General features: G+C 39.4%; 1 protein-coding gene across 2 annotated transcripts in view; it reads left to right on the forward strand.

Annotated features, from left to right (window-relative positions):
* INPP5A (inositol polyphosphate-5-phosphatase A) overlaps window positions 1–20,301 on the forward strand; it is a 227,309-nt gene that overhangs the window by 40,182 nt on the left and 166,826 nt on the right. For both annotated transcript variants that reach the window (XM_087702660.1, XM_087702661.1), the window contains exon 2: window positions 11,388–11,429. In XM_087702660.1, coding sequence (XP_087558786.1) covers window positions 11,388–11,429 — 42 coding nt within the window. The remainder of the gene's footprint in view (window positions 1–11,387; window positions 11,430–20,301) is intronic.

Raw genomic sequence — 20,301 nt, forward strand, 5'->3', positions numbered from 1 at the left:
TAATCATGCGCCTGTCGCTTGTATTAAGCCTTCGGTAGTTCATCTGGCTAGTCTCTTTTCTGAGATACTTTATTCCATTGTTTTAATTCCTGGCTTTTCCAGTCTCTCTTGTCCCCATCCAGCAGTCAGTCTTCTTCACCTCCATTATTTTGGTCCCTTCCTCTTCTCAGGGATTCTCTTTTTCTCTCTCTCCTTCCCTCCCTCCCTCCCCCTCTCCCCCTTCTGTATCAACCCAAAATGTATTTTGATATTTATTTTTATAATGCCTTTTGTACAAATTTTACTCTAGTGTGATAATGTCGGAAAGCATCACAAGCTTTCTTTTTTAAAATGTATTCTATCAGCCAATCTGTGATGAACAATAAAATCATTGTTTTATACAAATGCATAGAAAGTGGGCGTTTAAATGCCGGTAAATTTAATTTTGGCTTTCCTGCCTGTCTTTTTTCTATGGTAACAAATTGTTTTATGGATCTTGATTTAATCTAACAAGTCCACTAGTGAATCTCCCTTGTTGTCTTGGCAGTTTTTAACCATGCATTCTAAAGGTGTTTTTTGTACTAGAATAAAATTTTATAGTATCAGCCCAAAATTTCAGCACATCCAGATGGCATCTCTGTTGTTCAAGGAACAAATATATATATATATATGTATTGAGATGTCTTTTCCTGGTTTGAATTTATAAGCATCCTTTCTCTCCCACCCTCTGCTTGTTTTTTTTTTCTTTTTTGAACAAACTATCATTGTATATTTTAAGGTTTTCATTAAAGACAGCAGATACAGATCTACAGTTTACTATACATGCGCACGCACACACACACACACTCACAGAGAGAGAGAGAGAGAGAGAGAGAGAGAGAGAGAGGGGGGGGTGGGGGGAGAGAGAGAAACTGACTTCAAGTAAGTTTTGATTCCTCCCAGGTGCTACATGGAGACGTTTCTTGGAAACCACATATATTCTTATATAAGTCCAAGATCAAATATTTGAATAAGCCAACCCTTGAATTTTTATCTAAATACTATTTTAAAAGTACCAACTGTGAATTAACTGACTTGCATTCTTCATGGTATTTTGGCTAAAAATTTGAAGGTCTGTTTTATCTGTAGATGGGCTTATTCAGTTCGGGTTTTTAAAGAAATTCCTATTCTTCAGAATTATGAGAAACCGGTCCGCATTAGTGTGTTAAAATGGACCGTCTCCACATCATGTCCTTCCCTACAAAAGATTCTGTGGGGTTGTTCCTGGTTTCTCTGAGTATTCAACAATTGACATTCTAGTTTGTGTGAGAATTTCCAGCCAACATGGTCAATGGAACTTGCCACAATACTGTAGATCTAGATCAGGGCCCTCCATCCTTGGCAACTTTCAGGCTTGTGGACTTCAACTCCTAGAATTGCTCAGTCAAAGCTGGCTGAGGAACTCTGGGAGTTGCCAAGGATGGAGGGCCCTGATTTAGAGGGTATTGGAATGGAGAACTGTTCTAGGCCCTACTGCCTATCAGTTGTGCAAGTACACTGGGAACCAAAATGACCAAATTGTCCAAGAAAAAGAAATATAACGCCTGGTGGACATCTGAGAAAAGTAGTCTGATATCGTTGTTAAACTGTTGCATCAGACAAACTGGTTTTTGAAAAACGAATAGATGATCAATAAGCTTCCTTCCAAAGGAATAATTATTTCCCTTTAAACGCTTAGTTTGGTATAAATACATATTTTTTTCATATGACCCACTGGATGCAGAGGGAATATAGATAATGTGGGTTATAAATTTCCACAATATGAATCAATTCTAAAATTTAGGGGCCAGAAGGATTAACCATATGCAGGTACTTTCCTAACTCTTACAACAGTGTTTCATAACCTCGACAACTTTAAGATATGTGAATTTCCACTCCAACAATTCCCTTGCCAGCATGCTGGCTAGTGGATCCTGGAAATTGAAGTCTACACATCTTAAAGTTGCCAAGGTTGGGGAACTACAAAGAGAACGTTGTTAACAATGTCTGAGTGCTATGATGATCAGTTTCCAAATGTATATCATTTAGCATTAGATAAATACTTGTGTTTCCTATAGTAAATAGTTAAGCTTTTTAACCTTATTTTGAACAATTCTTCAGTGTTTTAATGTTATTCTCAAATCCTGACAAGTCCGTAATGTTGATACTATCTTTTTCAGCTAAAATCATTGTGAATCACGAAATCATAGATAAAAGCTAGATAGGAACATTCATCCTGAATTTCTAAAATTGTTTTTAAGTAAGTTTCTCCATATCTCATCCTTTAATGAGGTTGTTTTAGAATATTTCACGATATGCTATGGTTGCATAATTCCAGTGTGTCTGTCTGTGTATATGTGTATATTTCCTGTGTGTGTGTGTGTGTGTGTGTGTGTGTGTGTGTGTGTGTATTTCCATTGTGCTATCTTTTAATGTGATGGTCAGGCTTTTTTTTTGCTAATTAATGGTTTGAGTAGTTGGTATTTTTCCGTTTGGCTGATTTTCTTGGCTTTATACCTTTGTTGCCAGTAAAATTCAGACAGGAATGCAGGGGCATTCATGGAAGAAAATACAATAATTTAAAAATTGCACTCAGGATTATATTGCTTTAATTACATATTTAGAACTTGGCTTCACCTGAATATAGTACAGGTAACCCTCGACTTACGACTGCAATTGAGCCCAAAAATTCTGTGGCTAGGCGAGATATTTGCTAAGTGAGTTTTGCCCCATTTTAGGACCTTTCTTGCCACAGTTGTTAACTGAACCGCTGCAGTTGTTAAATCAGTAACACGGTTGTTAAGTGAATCTGGCTTCCCCGTTGACTTTGCTTGTCAGAAGGTCGCAAAAGGTGATCACAGCAACGGTCATAAATATGAGTCAGTTGCCAAGCATCTGAATTTTGATCATGTGACCATGAGGATATGCTGCAAAGGTCATAAGTGTGAAAAATGGTCCTAAGCCCCATTTTTCAGTGCCGTTGTAATGAACTGTTGTAAATCGAGGATTAGCTGTATTGAGCATTTTGTTTACCCTGTTCAAAATGTGAACCTTGAAGGCAAAGAGCCACTCTTTTAAAACCCTCCCGGATGCCCCCCCCCCTCCTCCTCCTCCTCCTCTGTCCGTTTGCACGGGTCCCATTGTTAACACTCGTATTTCACAAGGGCCTGGAAGTACGGGTGGAACCTGTTGGCCTACAGGAGAGATCCAGTCAATTAATTGCATTCAATGTAGAAGCCTCTTTATAAGGATTCCGAGCAGGGTACAGTGGAAAGTAGTAATAAAAAGGCAGATTAAAAAAAACAGGATCTCTAAACATCTGGAAAAACGGCCATTCCGGCCAAAAGAAAGATGGAGGTCCCCACCACCACTGGCTGAATCCGAGGCTCCAGGGGGAATAGCCAAGTCCTCGAGGCTCTTTTAGACACAGTCAAAGTGATGGTCAGATAAATCCCAGGAAAGATGGGCGTTCAGGCGCTAAACAGAAAAGGTTAGAAAGGGGAGACAGGGAGTCACTGCAGTTAAAACTGCCCATTGAGAGGCCTCCAGTCCCAACTGCATGTTATATAGCAGAATTCATTGAAAAATAATTTCAACTATCAGCTGTTTCACCCAATTAAGACTATTGGTTCTTTTCTCCAAATCAATTTCATTCATTCTGTTAGCCTGCAAACTTCTGTTTACAAGTAACATTCGTTACAAAGCAATTTAAAATAATTCTGAAAGCTTGCTGTGTACTTTTTCTCATTTGCAATCTTTATCTGGTAGCTGATATTATTCCAGCTAAATCTTTAAAAATAGTTTGAATGTTAGGGAGTTAACGGTGCTGTGAAATGTTCTTTGTTTCAATAACTGAGCAACCCATTTGGTTTTCATCTGCTTGTAACTGTACCGCTGTAGGACTGTAAGCAATGTGGTTGAGGGAGATTTCCATTTTTTTAGCATTTAAAACGAATAAAGGCCACACAAAACTGTGTATAAGTAACTCAACTTCAGGATCCAACATTCCGGGAAAAGGTCAAAACGGTGCCTAATTAAAGGGAACTGTGGTGAACTGTGCAGAAGGCTCGTAATTTTAAGAGTTTCCATATGCTTTCGGAATGTGGAAGAAAAAAGACGAGCAGAAGGAATTAAGGACCAACAAAGAGAAAGTCCATTCAAATTACGTACAGTCTCTTTCTGTAGGACAGAAGAGCGAAGGAATTATTCTTCCTGTGAACTGAATATACAGTTTAAGGGTTCAGCTCTAGCTGTACTAATCCCCCCCACCACCACCACTTCTGCAGATGTTTCCCTGCAAAAGCAGCTTGCAGTGTCACTTAGCATCCATGCTCTAGACCAATATTTCTGTTCACGTATTATTGTGCTAAAGCCTGAACCAGGATTTTGAATAGGACTCCCCCACTGGAACATATCATCTGGGGAACAAGTCCGTAAGCTTTTTGGACAGTCAGGAGGTCTTGAATATTGAGCGTACGGTACAGGATCAGCACCTCCATATCGCAGTCACTCACCATTTTATTTTCTGTGAATGCCATTCCTTTCCATACGGGACTCACTGAAATGGTTGAAAATACATTTTATATTTGTGGCTTATGTTGTGCTTTGCAGTATCCTAGTTTATCAATTTTTTTAAAGTAAAAGAACATTGCAAAAATAAGATTAATCAATGCAGGAACTTGGCAGGATCCTAGGAGGATGCCAGAGGGCAAATTGTTGCATCTGGTACCATGCTAGGAATACAAAAATTAGGAGTTCCTTGGGAGAAATATAATATAAAAACCATTTTCTGAAATAAAATTGTGCAACAGCAAATTTAGGAAGTAGTTGTTTATGGCTGGGATTTACTTATTGCACTAAATCCTAATAGGATTGCTTGTTTTTGGATTAGCATATATGCATGTAAACTAATTTTTAATTTGTATCCATTAAGTTGTATGGTTGGTTCAACACACTACAGTTAAACAGATCATGAATTAGCCCGATGTGGGAATCTGATCCCTCAGCTCATGTTATTGTTCCATGTTCTTTTTAATTTTTTGGTTTTTTATTCAAAAAGTTAAAATACAAACCAAAAAGAGTAAAAAATTACTTTACAAAAACAAAAGAAAAATAAAGAAGACGTTGAAAAATGTGCATTAAAAAAAGACAAAACACACACACACACACATATATATATATTATCCCCACTGTTAAATACTGATGAATATATTGCAACAATATTAATTTCCCACTCCTTGCAAAGCAGATCCATTTTTTAAAATTTCTAACTATTGCAAGTTATTGACCTGTTATCTATCTATTATATTAAAAACAAAATGGTTAACAGGCAGAACAACAAAAAAAGCAAAATTAAAATTCCAAAACCTTCTGTTAACAATTTATTGTTGTATTCAATTTGTAGAAAGTTAATTTGTAGAGAAGCTTCTTATCTACATGATACTGTTCCATATTAACTTTGGGATGTCATACTTGGCTGTCTTTTATTTATATCACATCGGATATCAGCTTTGTATTTAGCGTATAGCACAATGCTCTTTGGAAGTTGAAATAATTTGAGGATAACCACATTTTCTGCATCCTTGCAATTCCTCCTTGAACCTTGCTTTTAGAATATGATCAGTGCCATATTTTCCACAGAGGTTTAGCAGCCTATCATCTTCATCTTTAGTTTCAGAACAAATTAAAGCTGTATACAAATGAGACATGAAATGGAAAGTAGTTTTTCCCGGATGAAATCCTATATTATATCTATCCTAAAAAATAAAGAATTTGTCTTTAGCTAAAGAAATAAAAGGAATTATATCTACTGTGGCAAGTGACAGTCTGATTTTTATGTCTTGCTTGATCAACATTTGAGTTGATCACGGTTTATTAATGGACATTCAGACGGCTAACTAATGTATGTCAGCGGATGAATAAGAATGAAATTCCAGCTGGTTTTTCCAGGAACAGAAGTTTGGCTTTTTAGGAACTTGCTGGCATTTTTCCATTATTACCTCTGCCAGTTTTATTTCTTTCCAGAGATGAAGTGAGGAGCAGTTTGGATTATCAGAAATCTTTTTACTTAGAAGAAATATATATATATATATCCCACTTCATTTGGTTATTTTCTTAAATTAAAACTCCTGGTTGCCACCAGAATTGTTCTTGAGCTGGCTGGCCCAACGTTCAATAAATAAACCTTACAAATAAATCCAGTGAAGATATAGATTCAAACCTTTTTGTTCAGTTCTTCTCCCTTTTCTGGAATCTGGCACTTGCTGCAGGTGTGTGAACTGTGGTGGCAGTACTACTAGAGGGCAGTACTACATTCACTGCTTACTCCAGGAGTTTGATCCTGAGCAGCTCAAGGTTGACTCAGCCTTCTGTCTTTCTGAGGTCAGTCAAATAAGGAGCCAGATTGTTGAGGGAAATCTGCTGACTCTGTAAAACTGCTTACGGAGGTCTGTAAAGCACTGTGAAGCGGTATATAAGTCTAAGTGCTATTGCTATGTCTAGAGCAGTATTTCCCCAGCATTGGCTAGGGCAGCGATGGAGAACCTTTTTTGGCTTGCGTGCCATGGGGGGGGGAGTGCAGGGGGGGGTCTAATAATGCAACACACGGCCCCCAAGAGCGCATGCACATATGAGAGGCGCTCCTCACCCATTTTTCCATGCTTTTTTCACCCTCCCCGGGGTCCAGAGGCTTTATAGGAGCCTGGGGAGGGCGGAAACAGCCTCCCCCCCCCCGGAGTCCCTCGGGAGGCTTCAGGGACCTTCAGGAGGCTTCCCTAAAGCCTACGAAGGGCAAAAAACAACCCTCCAAGCAAACTGGAAGTCACTTCCGGTTTGCTCGGAGTGTCGGTTTAAGCCCTCCGGAGACTTCAGGGATCTTCAGGAGGCTTCCCTGTTGGTGTTTGTCGGTAGCTCCCGTTTTACTCACCTCGTCTTATGCATTTTGTCAGTGTACGCTGCTCTGTAGCACACAATTATTTGATAGAAGATGACAAGGTGTAGTTTTAAGAGCCAGTTTGGTGTAATGAGTAAAGCATCAGCCTATAAACTGGGAGACTGAATTCTATTTCTGCCTTAAACACAAAGCCAGCTGGGTGACTTTAGGCTTTAGTGCCTCCCCTTCAGCCACAGCGGGAAGGCGATGGGACACCGTTTCCAAAAGAATTTGCAGTCACCGAGAGTCAAAAACTGACTCGAAGTTACCCACAATCCTACCAACAACAAGGTGATGTATGGCCCTTCCATTTTGAAGCGCAAGTCCATCAGGAAAAACGACTGAACATCTAAAATGTAGTCACACGTGATCCAACATCAGAACATCAATACAGGATGATAAGTACTTTTTGGGATGTCCATTGTAACTTTGAAGGGTCACTAATGACCGGTTGTAAGTTGAGGATTACCTATAACAGTGTTGCTCTCCTTGTTATCTGAGAATTTGTCCGAATCTCCAACGGAAAGGAGGTTTGGAGAGAACATGTGAAGTTGAAGGCTCGATAGAAAGGAAAGATTTAGGAATGTTCCTTCTTCGTCGCTTGCTCTTCCTCCTGAAAGGAACTCAAAAATTATCCCCCAGTTCCTCAGCTTTATTGAATGCAGAGAAATCTGTTATATTGTCATGATATATATGTTTATATAATTTCAAATAGTACCTGGCACGTATATTTCAAGATGCTGAGGAACTTGTAGTTCAGATGCACTTTCTTTGAAATTTTCCAGAACAAAGAAATGAGCAATAATAATCGTAATTGTAAATAATAATGAAGAGTTACCAAAGTACACGGACTGAATTCCTCCATCCCCCCCCCTTCCCTTTCAAACCTTACGTAATACTGGAATTATTTGACACCTATAAAACAGCTCTCATAAAGTATTTTATAGAACATTTTGCTTTTTCATAACACTGTTGACTGACTGCTTTTTCCACAAATTCCTCTTCTGGGTACAAGGTTGTTCTTCAGTCTTTCAGTCTTGCTATGAGTGAGTCAGCTCTTCATTTCCCACCAGAGATTTATTGATCTGAACTCCAACTGTAAAAAGCTAATGTCCAGTTTATATAACAAATTGAGTCTGGCATATTCATTTTTAAAAGACTTTTAGCACTCAGAACATGGTGAGAAGAACACTCGCTATTATCAAAAATGTTCCAGAGTGGCGCAATTATTTCCTCTATTTTCCCCAAATAACGCTTAAAATAATACTACTTCAAAATATGTGGGATTTCTTTGTTTTCGAGTTCTTCTTTCTTTCCTATTCATGTCTGGGCAATCTCCATCATCAACCTTGAAGTAGTCTTTTAAATTTAAATCTACAGGGCTCAAGCCCTGACTATCCTTCACACTTCTCCCTTATTAATCTTCATTGCATAATTGTTGAAGAGTAAGTTAAAATTACTAAACAGTTTTAGGCATTTTCCAGATAAATCTGGTGCTGCCCACCACATCCCTTCCGAGAAGGGTAAGAGAAAAAGGCACTGAAGAATGTTGACACGCTAATTTTAGAATACGTGAAGAATTCTGCGCTTAATTATATGTGTTCCTTAGGGAAAATAATCTGAAAAAAAAAGTTAATTACAACTTTGGTTTTAATGTTAATTAATTTTGTGAAACAATCCGTATTTAAATATGAAAAACTTTGCAAATAAATAGAACAGATGCTCAGTGTCCTCCCTCCCTCTTTATGCTGAGTTGAGATTTTGAAACTTGGTCCTCTTAATGAAATTCCAAACCCCTAAAACACTCGCATGCCCGTATGGGCGGTTCTCGGCTTACAACCATTTTTTTAGTGACCATTGGAAGCTACACTAAAAAAAAGTGACTTATGTCCGTTTTTATACTTAACAATCATTGCAGCATCCTCATGGTCATCTCGTGATCAAAATTTGGATGCTTGGCAACTGGTTGATATCTATGATGGCTGCAGTGTCCTGGGGTCACATGATCAGCTTTTGCGGCTCTCCTGACAAGCAAAATCAACGAGAAAGCTAGAGTCACTTAACAATTGTGTTACTAAGTTAACAAGTGCAGTGAGTCACTTAACAACTGTGGCAAGAGAGGTCGGAAAATAGAGCAACACTCACTTAACAACTGTCTTGCTTAGCAACAGACATTTTGAGCTCAATTGTGGCTGTAAACCGAGGATTATCTGTAAATGCAGAGACCACCCAGCTCAACATTTCAGCTGCTTCTGTGGCATGTAGCTGCTGCTGCTGCTGCTGCTGCTAAAAGTTGATGGTAAACTGATTCTTTTTAAAATAATTTTAATGAAGATTTTAATTACAGTAGTAAAAGCGAATATAAACTAAACTCAGAGAAAGAATGAGAAATAGAAGAAATAAAAAGTGCAAGGAAAGAAAAAGGAGAAGGCAAGAATAAAGGAAAATAAATACATAAAGAAATGACTTCCAATCTTCATCACAAGTATAAACAAACTTCATAACTCATCACCCCCAATGATATTATAAACAAATAGATCTCTTCCTGTACTCTATCCCTTATCGGTATGCAAGCCCACAAATCTTCATTTATTTCAGCCCTGGCATCAGCAAAAAGCCTTTAAAGAATGATCAGAGCTTTATAGAGCCATCTTATTTAACCTTGGTCAAACAAAACAGCTTTATATTCCTTCCGACGATCTTTAATTCATTCAAAGGTCATAGAGTTCTCTTTCCAGTTTCTCTTTTTCCATCCCAAAGGTTTGTTTGAGGCTTTAGCAAACATCTTTTGTAAAACCAATAAAAATATTATCCAGATTATTCCCTTGCTTTATCCTTTGTATTTTCACTTTGACTTTCAAAACTTTAATCAACCTTTATATATCCAATAGAAAGTCCCTCATCAGGTCATTTTCATGGATTGTCATTTGCAGGTCCACTTTAGCTGCCTTCTCTATCTTGCAATCCGTTGTTGTTGTTGTTGTTGTTGTTGTTATACTTTTATTCATAAAACATGAAACTCAGCCAACTGAACATTTAAAGCTGTATCACAAATATTATTGACTGGCACTGCTGGTTGATACGGGTTGCTGCCAGCATCCTAGGTATTGACCAAGTATCTTCTTAAAACGTATGATTTCTGAGTTTTTGTTGCAGTTCTGCAGGTGTCATTGCAGAAAGCTGTAATCTCTTGATGTATTTTGTAAAATTCTTGGACATGGTGCCCGGATGACAATGGGTATCACTGTCATATGTTTAATCCATAATCGCATAGTTTCAATGGGCCAGGTTGCAATATTTTGTTATTTTTTCTAGTTCTTTTCTAGATGATGATGATGATGATGTAGTATTTCTGGTTGTGCTGTTTTTGTATGAGGTAAAATTTATTCCAAGTCAGTCCTATCTTTTGGACATACTATTCATGGAAGCAGATATCATGGCTGACCTCATAGCTACCAATTTCTGGCTCCATTCTTTGGAAATCTGAAACATTTCAAATGTTTTCTGTCATTTTGTAAATTTCTGTACTAAATGAAAACAAAAGACAAGTTTACACTTCCCCCCCTTTTTCTTTTCTGCTTAAAATCTTTAGTCCCTTCTAGTATCCAATTTCTGAAATGTCTGTTATGATTTAAGATAGAAAGAATAATTTGGTTCCCACACAAAGATATGCATTTTATTTAATTATTTCTAAAATCTTATAATAAAAGTTTCAATATTTTAAATTGGTCTGTACTTTAATTCATTTGTAACTCTTGGATAAAAATCTTATTTAGCCTTTTGTTGTTTATTTCCATTCTTAAAATTGTCCTTATTTTTTTTTCCCTGTTCAAGAGAGAAAGTAAACTCATTACGTGGTTTTTCAAACTTTTCATTCCAAAGATCTCCAGTAGCTTTAGGATAATTAAATAAACAATTCCTGAAAGCGATTAGAAAGTGAAGTTATCCAACGCCATGTCCCTGAAAAGGCTCTGCTGTGATTGTCAGCATGTTGGATGATACCTCTGTCTCCCTCAAACCTGGAGTATACCGTAATCTGCTACGCTTTTGCCTTGCCCACATTCCATAAGATTTGACTGATTAATTATTTGATAACTTCAGTTTCTAAGACCGCTCATTCACCAGCAATTCTGGACATGCTACGGACAATTAAGTGTAGTTCTTGGTAAAAGAAAATCTGCACCTTTACTCTTTGTGCTTAAGACTAAACCACATTTGATTTTGTTAATCCGTAGTTGCTTCCAAATTCTGTGATTTTGAACTTTAATGTATGGTTGCTTTTACAAGCTTCACATTTTTATCTGTGTGCATAAGTGTGTGTGTGAGTGTGTATTGACCTGAGTGATTATTTCATTGGTGTTTATAGTCAAGTATAGTCACTCTATTTATGACTAATTGTAATATTTATTGGTACTCGTGGACTTTAATTATGTACTCACTTTAATTATTTATTTTCCAGCCAGAAAACCTGCAGAAGAATTGGCTTCGGGAATTCTATCAGGTACCCATTTATGTTTTCATTCATTTTGGGTTTGTTCATTAAGTGCAGGGAGTCCTCCACTTACGACCACAATTAAGCCCAGCATTTTTTAAGCGAAACCCTGGCTTCCCCGTTTGTCTTTGCTTGTCAGAAGGTTTCAAAAGGGGATCACGTGGCCCTAGAATGCCGCATCCGTCATAAATGTGAGACAGCTGTCAAGCATCCAAATGTAAATCCCACGACTATGGGGGATGCTGCATCGTAAAGTGTGAAAAATGCTCACACGTCCCTTTTTTCAGCGCCGTTGAAACTTTGAATGGTCACTAAATGAACTGTTGTAAGTTGGGACTATCTGTAGTTCATTACATCTCTCCTTTCTCCACCCCTCCCACCCCCCCCGCACAAAGAACTGAAACGGCAAGAAGCTTCTCCACCGCCTCTCTATTCCACGCAGCAATTCTTTTGCAAGAGATACTAAAGCTGTCAATCTGTGGCCAATGGGGGGATCCCTCCAAGAACTCAACATCTCTTCCTCTCTGTGACTTTCTAGCAGCTTAAAATGTCCGTGGAGGTTCTCAGTCATGGTCGTCCCAAAGGAGCTTTTTCAAAAGGCAACTCGACTTCCTTTGTTTTCCCTTGGAGATGTTTCGCTTCTCATCCAAGAAGCTTCTGCTCGGCTGAGAAGCGAAACTTCTCCAAGGAAAAACAAAGGGAGTCCAGGTGCCTTTTGAAAAAGCTCCTTTGGGATTTCTAGCAGCTTGTATTTATCGCTTGGACACTGGAGGTTTCGTCCATCAATCACATACGGCTTCTCCATCAAGTTGCCTATTACTGTTTAATTAAAAAAACTGTTAAAATTGATGGCGGCCATGAACTGTGAGGCCAGTGAATTCTACATTTTAATTGCCCTTTATGACATATTTCGTTGCTTTGATCCTGAATCAACATTAGTTCTTTCTGGGTGTTTTTGCTTATTGTTTTTAATTTTTTTCATTGTTTTATAGTTTCAGAACTACAAACTACCCAAAGCCTCTTGGTTCAGTTGGGCGGCTATGGATATTGAACGAAGAAAGATTGTTTTTTTTTTTTTTTTTAATATTGACATATCTCCATATTTTCCATGTCGAGCTTGCCTTTGTGCATCTCTGTCCCCTTGCCACTGGCTGTCCTTCTCTTCAAGTTGCAAGCGTCAAAAGCTGTTTCCCCAGTCCATCCCCAAAGTTGGGGGGTCTACAGGGAGTGGGTTTAAAAATGCAAATTGCAAGTGCCATTTTTTCTTTCGCAGCCTGGAATTCCTCTGAAAATGGTCTGGTCCTCTACATATTTTGCTTATTCTTTTCTGCATATTTTCCAACTCTTACAGTCCCTTTTTCCCAGTCCATAAACTAGAGCCGTATGGGCTTTTTTCTCACACTTTTGACCATTGCAGCGTCCCCATAGTCACATGATTTACATCCGGATGCTTGATAACTGGTTTCTACTTATGATGGTCCTGGAGACATGGGATCACCTTTTGCGACCTTTCGGGGAAGCAAAATCAGAGGGGAAGCCAGATTCACTTAACAATGGTGTTACTAATTTGACTATTGCAGTGATTCACTTAACAACTGTGACGAGAAAAGTCATAAAATGGGACAAAACACACTTAACAAATTTCTCACTTAGCAACATAAATTCTGGGCTCAATTGTGGTTGTAAGTTGAGGACTACCTGTATGTCAGGACATCACTGTATTGAGAGGGTTTTTAAAAAAAATCTGTTCCTTAATTTTTTTCTGTTTCTCCGTTTTTTTCATCACACAATGTGTATTAAACTGGCCACTGTGACTCAACACAAATCTTTTCCCGCTAATCATTGCGCGAGACAGTTCCTTTACGCCAAGTTTCCCCAAATGGTCAGGCCGGCTTCACCTTGGATTCGTAAAAATAAAGGTTAGGAGGTTCCGTTTTGAAGGAGGCAATCACGGCAGTCAGAGGGATGGTATCACCTATGCGGCAGAAGAAGAAGCTGGAGTTTAGATGGTTTGTTTTGGGAAGTTAAGACTAAGATAAACCACAAACCACATTTCCTCTTATGCGCTTCTGGGCTATGAATTTACATATGTCATTGTGTCAACCAACAACGGTACAACTTTCTTTGAGTAAAAGACTTTATTTTAAAATGAGGAAGAATTTCTAGAAAATAGAACATACGACTCAAATCCCTTTTTGTAATTTTTGGAAAACCACTGTGGTCATGTTTTCTTGGTTAGTTTCGCTGTTTCAACTGAAGTTTTGATTAAAAGTGCTGTTTATATTTTGCCGTTTGGAGCAGATTGGTAAATTTAAGGTTTATTGAGTAACAATAACATCTTTTTTTTAAACAAAAAAAAATTCCAGTTGCATTGATCCATTGTGTTCCTATACAGTTAATAGAAGAGGTAATACTGATATTTTTTTTCATATTTGTGCTTGCGTGTTATCAGATCCTGCGTTTCGAAACCACAAAACCCATTACTGTCATTGTGTTATTGTGATGCCAACTTGTTACTTATTGTTTTTCTAGCTTGAATGAAGTTGTGATAGGTTTGTTAATTAGCTCACATTATGAGGCAACAACAAGAAACCGTGAAAGAAACCATTTATTTGCATGTCATGATAAGCAAAAATTCTGAAGAAATTTGGCATATTGTGAAATGAATTTTCACTCTTGTTTGGCTCCTCCCACCAAAAGGAGTTTGCTAAATCTGTTGAAACTGTTTCCATGGTTTGTTTAGCCTGGAATAAAAATAATTTGGAACTCTGGCTCGTTTCTCTCCGACAAATTAGTTTTGGAATCTTTTCCGTTTCAGAAAAGTTGGCCTTGACTTAGGAGTAACTTAAGCAAAGTGGCCAACTGGCACATTTGGGGAAGTTGTCCAGGCCGGGCCAGGATAACTAAGAAAGGCCGTACGTCTTTGTATGAAATGATCATATAAGTTTTTTTGTGTAAGCTGTTAGCAATAGGCGGATAAAGCAGATTGAGTCATGGGTAGATGGGTAGATGGGTCCTGATATAATGAGCTACCTGGAAGGATTTTTATTTATCCTGGCAGGAAAAAAAATATCTGAACACGCTTCTAGTAGAAACGAAGATTTGGTGTCCATCACAAGAAACATATCATCAAGCAGCTTTACAAATGAAGGATTCTTCGTACGATAGTGTTAAGATAAAAAAGAAGAGCTACGTAACTCTAAATTTTATATCCAATTAAATAGAAATCACATGCTTAAGATTCAAAAGGGGAATTAAATGGGGGAAAAGTAACAACTTGAAAAACCGTACAGGTACTCCTCGACTTACAACAGTTCATTTAGTGATCACTCAAAGTTACAAAAGAAAAGTGACTTATGACCATTTTTCACACTGATCGTCATTGGCAGCATCTCCATGGTCACGTGATCAAAATTTGGGTAGAATAGAATTCCTTATTGGCCAAGTGTGATTGGACACATACGGAGTCTGTCTTTGGTGCCTATGTGCTCTCGGTGTACATAAAAAGACAAGATACATTCGTCAAGAGCCATGAGGTGCAGCACTTAATGACAGTCATGCTTGGTAACTGAGTCTTATTTATGACGGTTGCAGAGTTCCAGGGTCACGTGATCAATTTTTACAAACTTCTAACAAGTGGAGTCAGTGGGGAAGCCAGACTCACTTAACAACCACGTTACTAACTTTAACAATTGCAGTGGCTCACTTAACAACTGTGGCAAGAAATAGTCATAAAATGGAACAAAACTCATTTAACAAATGTCTTGATTAGCAACATAAACTTTGGGCTCAATTGTGGTTGTAACTCGAGGACTACCTACAGTTTGCTAAGATCACCCTGGTGGTGGAAATGACAGGTAACTGTCTTGTGCCTGTTATCCCCCGTAATCCACATGTTAAATTTTCCAGGTAACTGCGGCGAGGTATCAGAACGGCCACCTTAACCCAAGGCAGAACCAGATCAGCCTCTTCCAAATCGTCTCAACGCGTCCATAGTTTTAAGTGGTCAACCACAGAAGGCTGGTTTAGTCTTTGTCCAGGTGTTTGGGTGGACCATCGTTCCAAGGATCGTTAAGCATGGGCCACTTTACATAGGTTGATTGAAAAACTTACAATATTAAAAATAAACATATTGTCAGGTATCTATGTCAACATTGTGTAGTGGTTTAATTTATGCATCCGTACTCCAAGCAATCCTATATTTCTTTTGAAATGAGGTTAACGTTGTGGACATGAGGAACCAAGCACTTTTCGGCAGTTGCCAAATTCCAGCTTGCCTTAAGCACCTGTGTACCTTCCTTTTAGCCCACAGTGTTGTTGCTGTAGCCGCCTCTTTACAGAAACCTCTGGCCAAAAGTAACAAGACGGTAGTGATCAGAGAGACAGTATCAGAGGCGCAGTACTGCAAGCTACTTCTGCTGACTGCCGGCTGCCTGCAATTTGGCAATTCGAATCTCACCAGGCTCAGGATTGACTCAGCCTTCCACCCTTCCGAGGTCGGTAAAATGAGGAGCCAGATTGTTGGGGGCTAACTCTGTAAACCACTTAGAGAGGACTGTAAAGCACTGTAAATGCTATCGTGAAATAGGATCTGAGAGATATTGATAGGGGCCCCCAGTTGTCCTTGTTAATGACCCAAAGCTCTCACCAGCTTTGACCATTGGAGTTTTTTAGGAAAGTCTTTGCCATGAAGACAAATTGCTGCCAGTGATCAACTGGTCAGCTCTTAAAGCCAACTCGTAGGAAGGCATTGTACTGAGGGCAATTATGTTTTTTTTTTTAATGGCTTCTGTATCGTTTACTGTGAGTGTTTTGGACCTTCCTGTCATATGTTTCTGGCCGTATCTGTCTGCCACAGGTGGAACGACACCGTAGCAACTGTGTTGATTAGAGGGAGGAGATGGACATCGATTCAGCAAGAGAGAAAATTGTGAAAGGAGTCATAAGGTTGAAGTTAATTGCAATCAGAGGTGATATTTAGCCCGTTCGGACCAGTTCGCCTGAACTGGTAGCGGGAATCGCAGGGGGGCCTCCTAGCCCCCCTGGCTCTGTGGCGTCCTACTTAGGCACGCTTTCAAGTGTGCACACTCACATTTGCGACCCAGTGGGGAAAGTGAGTGAATCCGACCCCTGATTGCAGTGACCTCTCGGCAAGAGCAGAGAGAAAATACTGAGATAAAATAGAGAAAAGGAAAAAAAGACAACAAAGAAAAGCAAAAAACGAAGTGAATGGAAGACGTAACAAAATAGCAGGGAGGTACTGCAGATGTCCATGTTATGGAAAAAGCTGGTTGGCAATTTTCCTTGTGGATGTTATTTCATTTGGAACATCAGATATAGAATAGGCTTTAGAATAACACAGAGTAGCTGTTGGTGTTATACGATATTTGTTTTGATTGCTAACATTAAGTCGCTAGATAGAGCAAGAATGAACATTTCCTCCCCCCCCCCCCGACTCAGTATATGTGGCATGCGTTTTTAACCGTCCCTTGGGGCTTGAGGCTTGGGGATGCTAAAAAGCCACGTCGCTTCTTATTATAATCCTGCTTTTAAAATGTATAGCTCAAAGTGGTGAACATACGTAATATTCCTCCCTCCCATTTTTTCCACAACGATCCTGTGAGATGGGTTGCATTGGGAAAGCGTGAATGTCCCAATATCACCCAGCCAGCTTTCACCCCCTAAGGGAGACTAGAAATAGTCTCCTGGTTTCTCAGCCAGCGCCAAACTGGTCTCTCCTAAGTTGCAGAGGGTTTTACCTGCTATTCGGTCTGTGTGTACTTGGTTACAGAGAGATAGACACAGCAATACTCTTTATATAGCCTGGGTGTTTTCCGGTGAAGTAGAGGGAGGGGTCACAGCGAGGGGTCACGGCACAGAGCCCTCCCCAGAGCCTTCCCCAGACTCCAGGACTGGCCCATGTTCCTCCCCCACCTCCTCACTGTCCGAATCTTCTGCCAGCTCTGTTGGCCGCTGGCGGGCCACAACAGGTTGTGTAATTTTTGAGGACTTCTGGGCTATAGCTCAATATTTAGTATTTTCGCCCTCTAATGAATTTCTACCCTGCTTTCCAGGATGGAATGGGAAAGTATTAGTACTCCGTTCTCTCAATGAAAACCCAATCCACAAGATCCTAATCTAATTGAAATTTTAGATTGGCGCTAACACCTGAGTCAATTGCCAAAAATAATGAAAGTTGAGCTACAACCTCTTTTCATTCCTCTCTCTTACCAAAATTCCACATTCTTTATACCAGCCTTGGTTTGCTGCACTTAAAGCCTTTGAGTTCATCTTAGAGGTTGGAGGTCAGTTAAGTGAGCAGGAGAGGGCTGGGTTCTTTCATCAATACAGCCGTTTCAATTTTTTTTAAATAAATAGTCTTATTTTCCACCATCTGGAAATCCTCATAACACCAATTTATCTAACCTGAAAACAGCCTCCAATAAGTATAATCTTTATTGTCATTGTACTTAAATACAACGAAATTGGTTATAATAAAGAGCTCTATGGAACCATTTAAATAGTTTTAAATTTTTCCTTTACTCCAAAGTGCCAAACCCAGGATGAAAGAAGCCTTTATAATGTGACACTGGATTTCTTTGAGATTTTCTCAAAAATACATTTTATTAAAAGTTTTAAAAACAAGAGTAAAAATTAATATAGGGTTTCGCTTAGCAATCATTTGCAGGGAAATAGGAAAAAGGATAATGATGGCTTCCAGTTTTCTCAAGAGCAAGTAAAAGTAAGATTGTAGCTAAAGTTACTCTATTGTTGTGATTCTTGTGACTCTCTTCTTTCTATAATCTAACCTGTCTTAATCATCAGCACCAGAGCTTCGTTTTCTTCTATTTTATGCAAAAGGTGCATAAAGGGTTTACGGTAGTAAACATAAACATTGATCTTTTCTGTAACAAAACAGCCCAGTGGAATTTATTCGAGTCTCTGCTCCGATTAGTTTGCTTTTTTTGTGCTACAGAATCCGCACATGGGTCCTATTTCAATTCTAATGGAGAAACTAGAGCAGAAGGGAAGGGCAGAAGGGCTCAGCATTTATCACGCTTGGGACGGCAGCCAAGCCGGCTGTGTGACAATGTCTGTGACATCATGGAAACTTGTGGTATCCTGTGTTATAGCAGCAAGAAATGCATACTTTGCTCACACAGTCTTGTTTTCTGAATAGATGTTAAGCTTTTACAGAACTCAATCAGAACGATATCGTAAGCGGTGCTTAATTGCTGCTTTTAAAGCAATAAACAAACTTGGCACTTTGAAGATTCAAAAATACAGTTGCATTATACTTCCGTTCCATTCTTTTCTCTAAACTATTTAGAGGGAGTTTGGTTAGGTCAGCCAAATATGCTAAGCTGTGGGCATTCAAACCCAGGGAGGGCCAATCCATCCACTCTTTCCTTCTTCCTACCAACTTGCCTCTTCCGATGTGGATGCCCGGAAGAGCTGGGGTGGAGGAGGAGGAGGAGGAGGAGGAGGAAAAAGGAGTCCTTGGCCAATTTCTTTCTGAGTAGGTGAGAAGGCAAACCAGTATGTGCAGCTTGCCCGTTTTGGAGCAGCTCCGGTGCCCCACGTGGTCGCTGAGAGAAGACCTTCTTGTACACATAGAAGCCGCCCAGCCCAGCAGAACAGGTGAAAAGGGCACCTGGATCACACCAGAACCATTTACAAATATATATATATCTCTGCAGCCACCATGGTGCTGGTTTAAGTGAGTTAAAAAGGTGAAATTGCTCAGGATATTGTTTCTGTTTCATTTTGTGTGGGTTTTTGTTTGGCTCTGATTAAATCAGGAGCGTAGTAGACACGGTTGTAAAACACTGGAGAGTGAAAAGGAACAATTACGTCTGCATCCCAAGTGAAGCAACACGGAAGGCTGCGCCTACAGCCACTCCCGCCTCCTGGTAAGAGCCTTAAGTTCAGAGCCTTAATTAAATAGCTTCACGCTTCTCTATCGCCCTCATCCAGACTTCAAATAAATCCACTTAAATCTTTTTCTCCTCCTCCTTGAAATCTCGCAAGGTAAAATGTCTGAATGCTTAAACATATTTAAGCTATTTTATGTTTCTCTTGCTGAAAGTAACCTTCAGGCAATCAATTACTTGCTTAGGTTCTTAGTTCTGACCAAGGACTGGGAGCCCCTCTCTCCTTTTAGGCACAAACCGTGTTCCCTTTCTGTCAATATTGCAGCAATGCAGCTGTAATTGGGGCTGCAGCTTTCAAGGCCCTTTGGAACGCAGGCCTTTCTTAGTCGCTGCCTTCTCCTTTCATGAGTTTGGGTGAAGAAAACAATGAAAGAAAACTACAGTTTCTGGACAGGTTGGATATTATAATGCCCTTGAATTGATGAAGAAGATCGATGACCGTCTGTTGTAGTTGCCTTTTATTACAACATATATAATACAATAAGTGTGTTTTATCCTATGAAGCTGCTAACACAATGAGCTATTGGGTTCAATTTGTAAGGGGGGGGCGGCACCTGATTTAGTTTCAAAGTACAGTTGGGCAGAGGCAGCTCAGTTGGAATAAAGCTACGTTTCTCTGGAGATAACTAGATGACCCCCCACCCACCCCCCGATTATGGACTAGCCCTGCTTGGGAAAGTACAATCTTGGGCAGAATTAGAGGTGCAATATCTCTGGAATCAGAAGGCCTTTGGGCCCCAAACCATCATGAATTGTTGAGTCTCTTTGCTCCCAATCTAGATTGAACCAGCCTCCGTCATGGCAGAATCTCAGCAACATATCTTCTAAACTTTTGTGTTGACTTGTATAGCTAAATGCCATCGATGTGTCATGCTGACAGATGACTTTCCTTGGTAGCTTCATGTAGATTTAAATAAATATGAGACTGTCAGCTCCTGCATGCCTCA

This window comes from Thamnophis sirtalis, unplaced genomic scaffold (assembly GCF_051295495.1).
Source record: "Thamnophis sirtalis isolate CommonGarterSnake01/CBP01778 unplaced genomic scaffold, rThaSir2_p1.2 scaffold_15, whole genome shotgun sequence".
Lineage (NCBI taxonomy): Eukaryota > Metazoa > Chordata > Lepidosauria > Squamata > Natricidae > Thamnophis > Thamnophis sirtalis.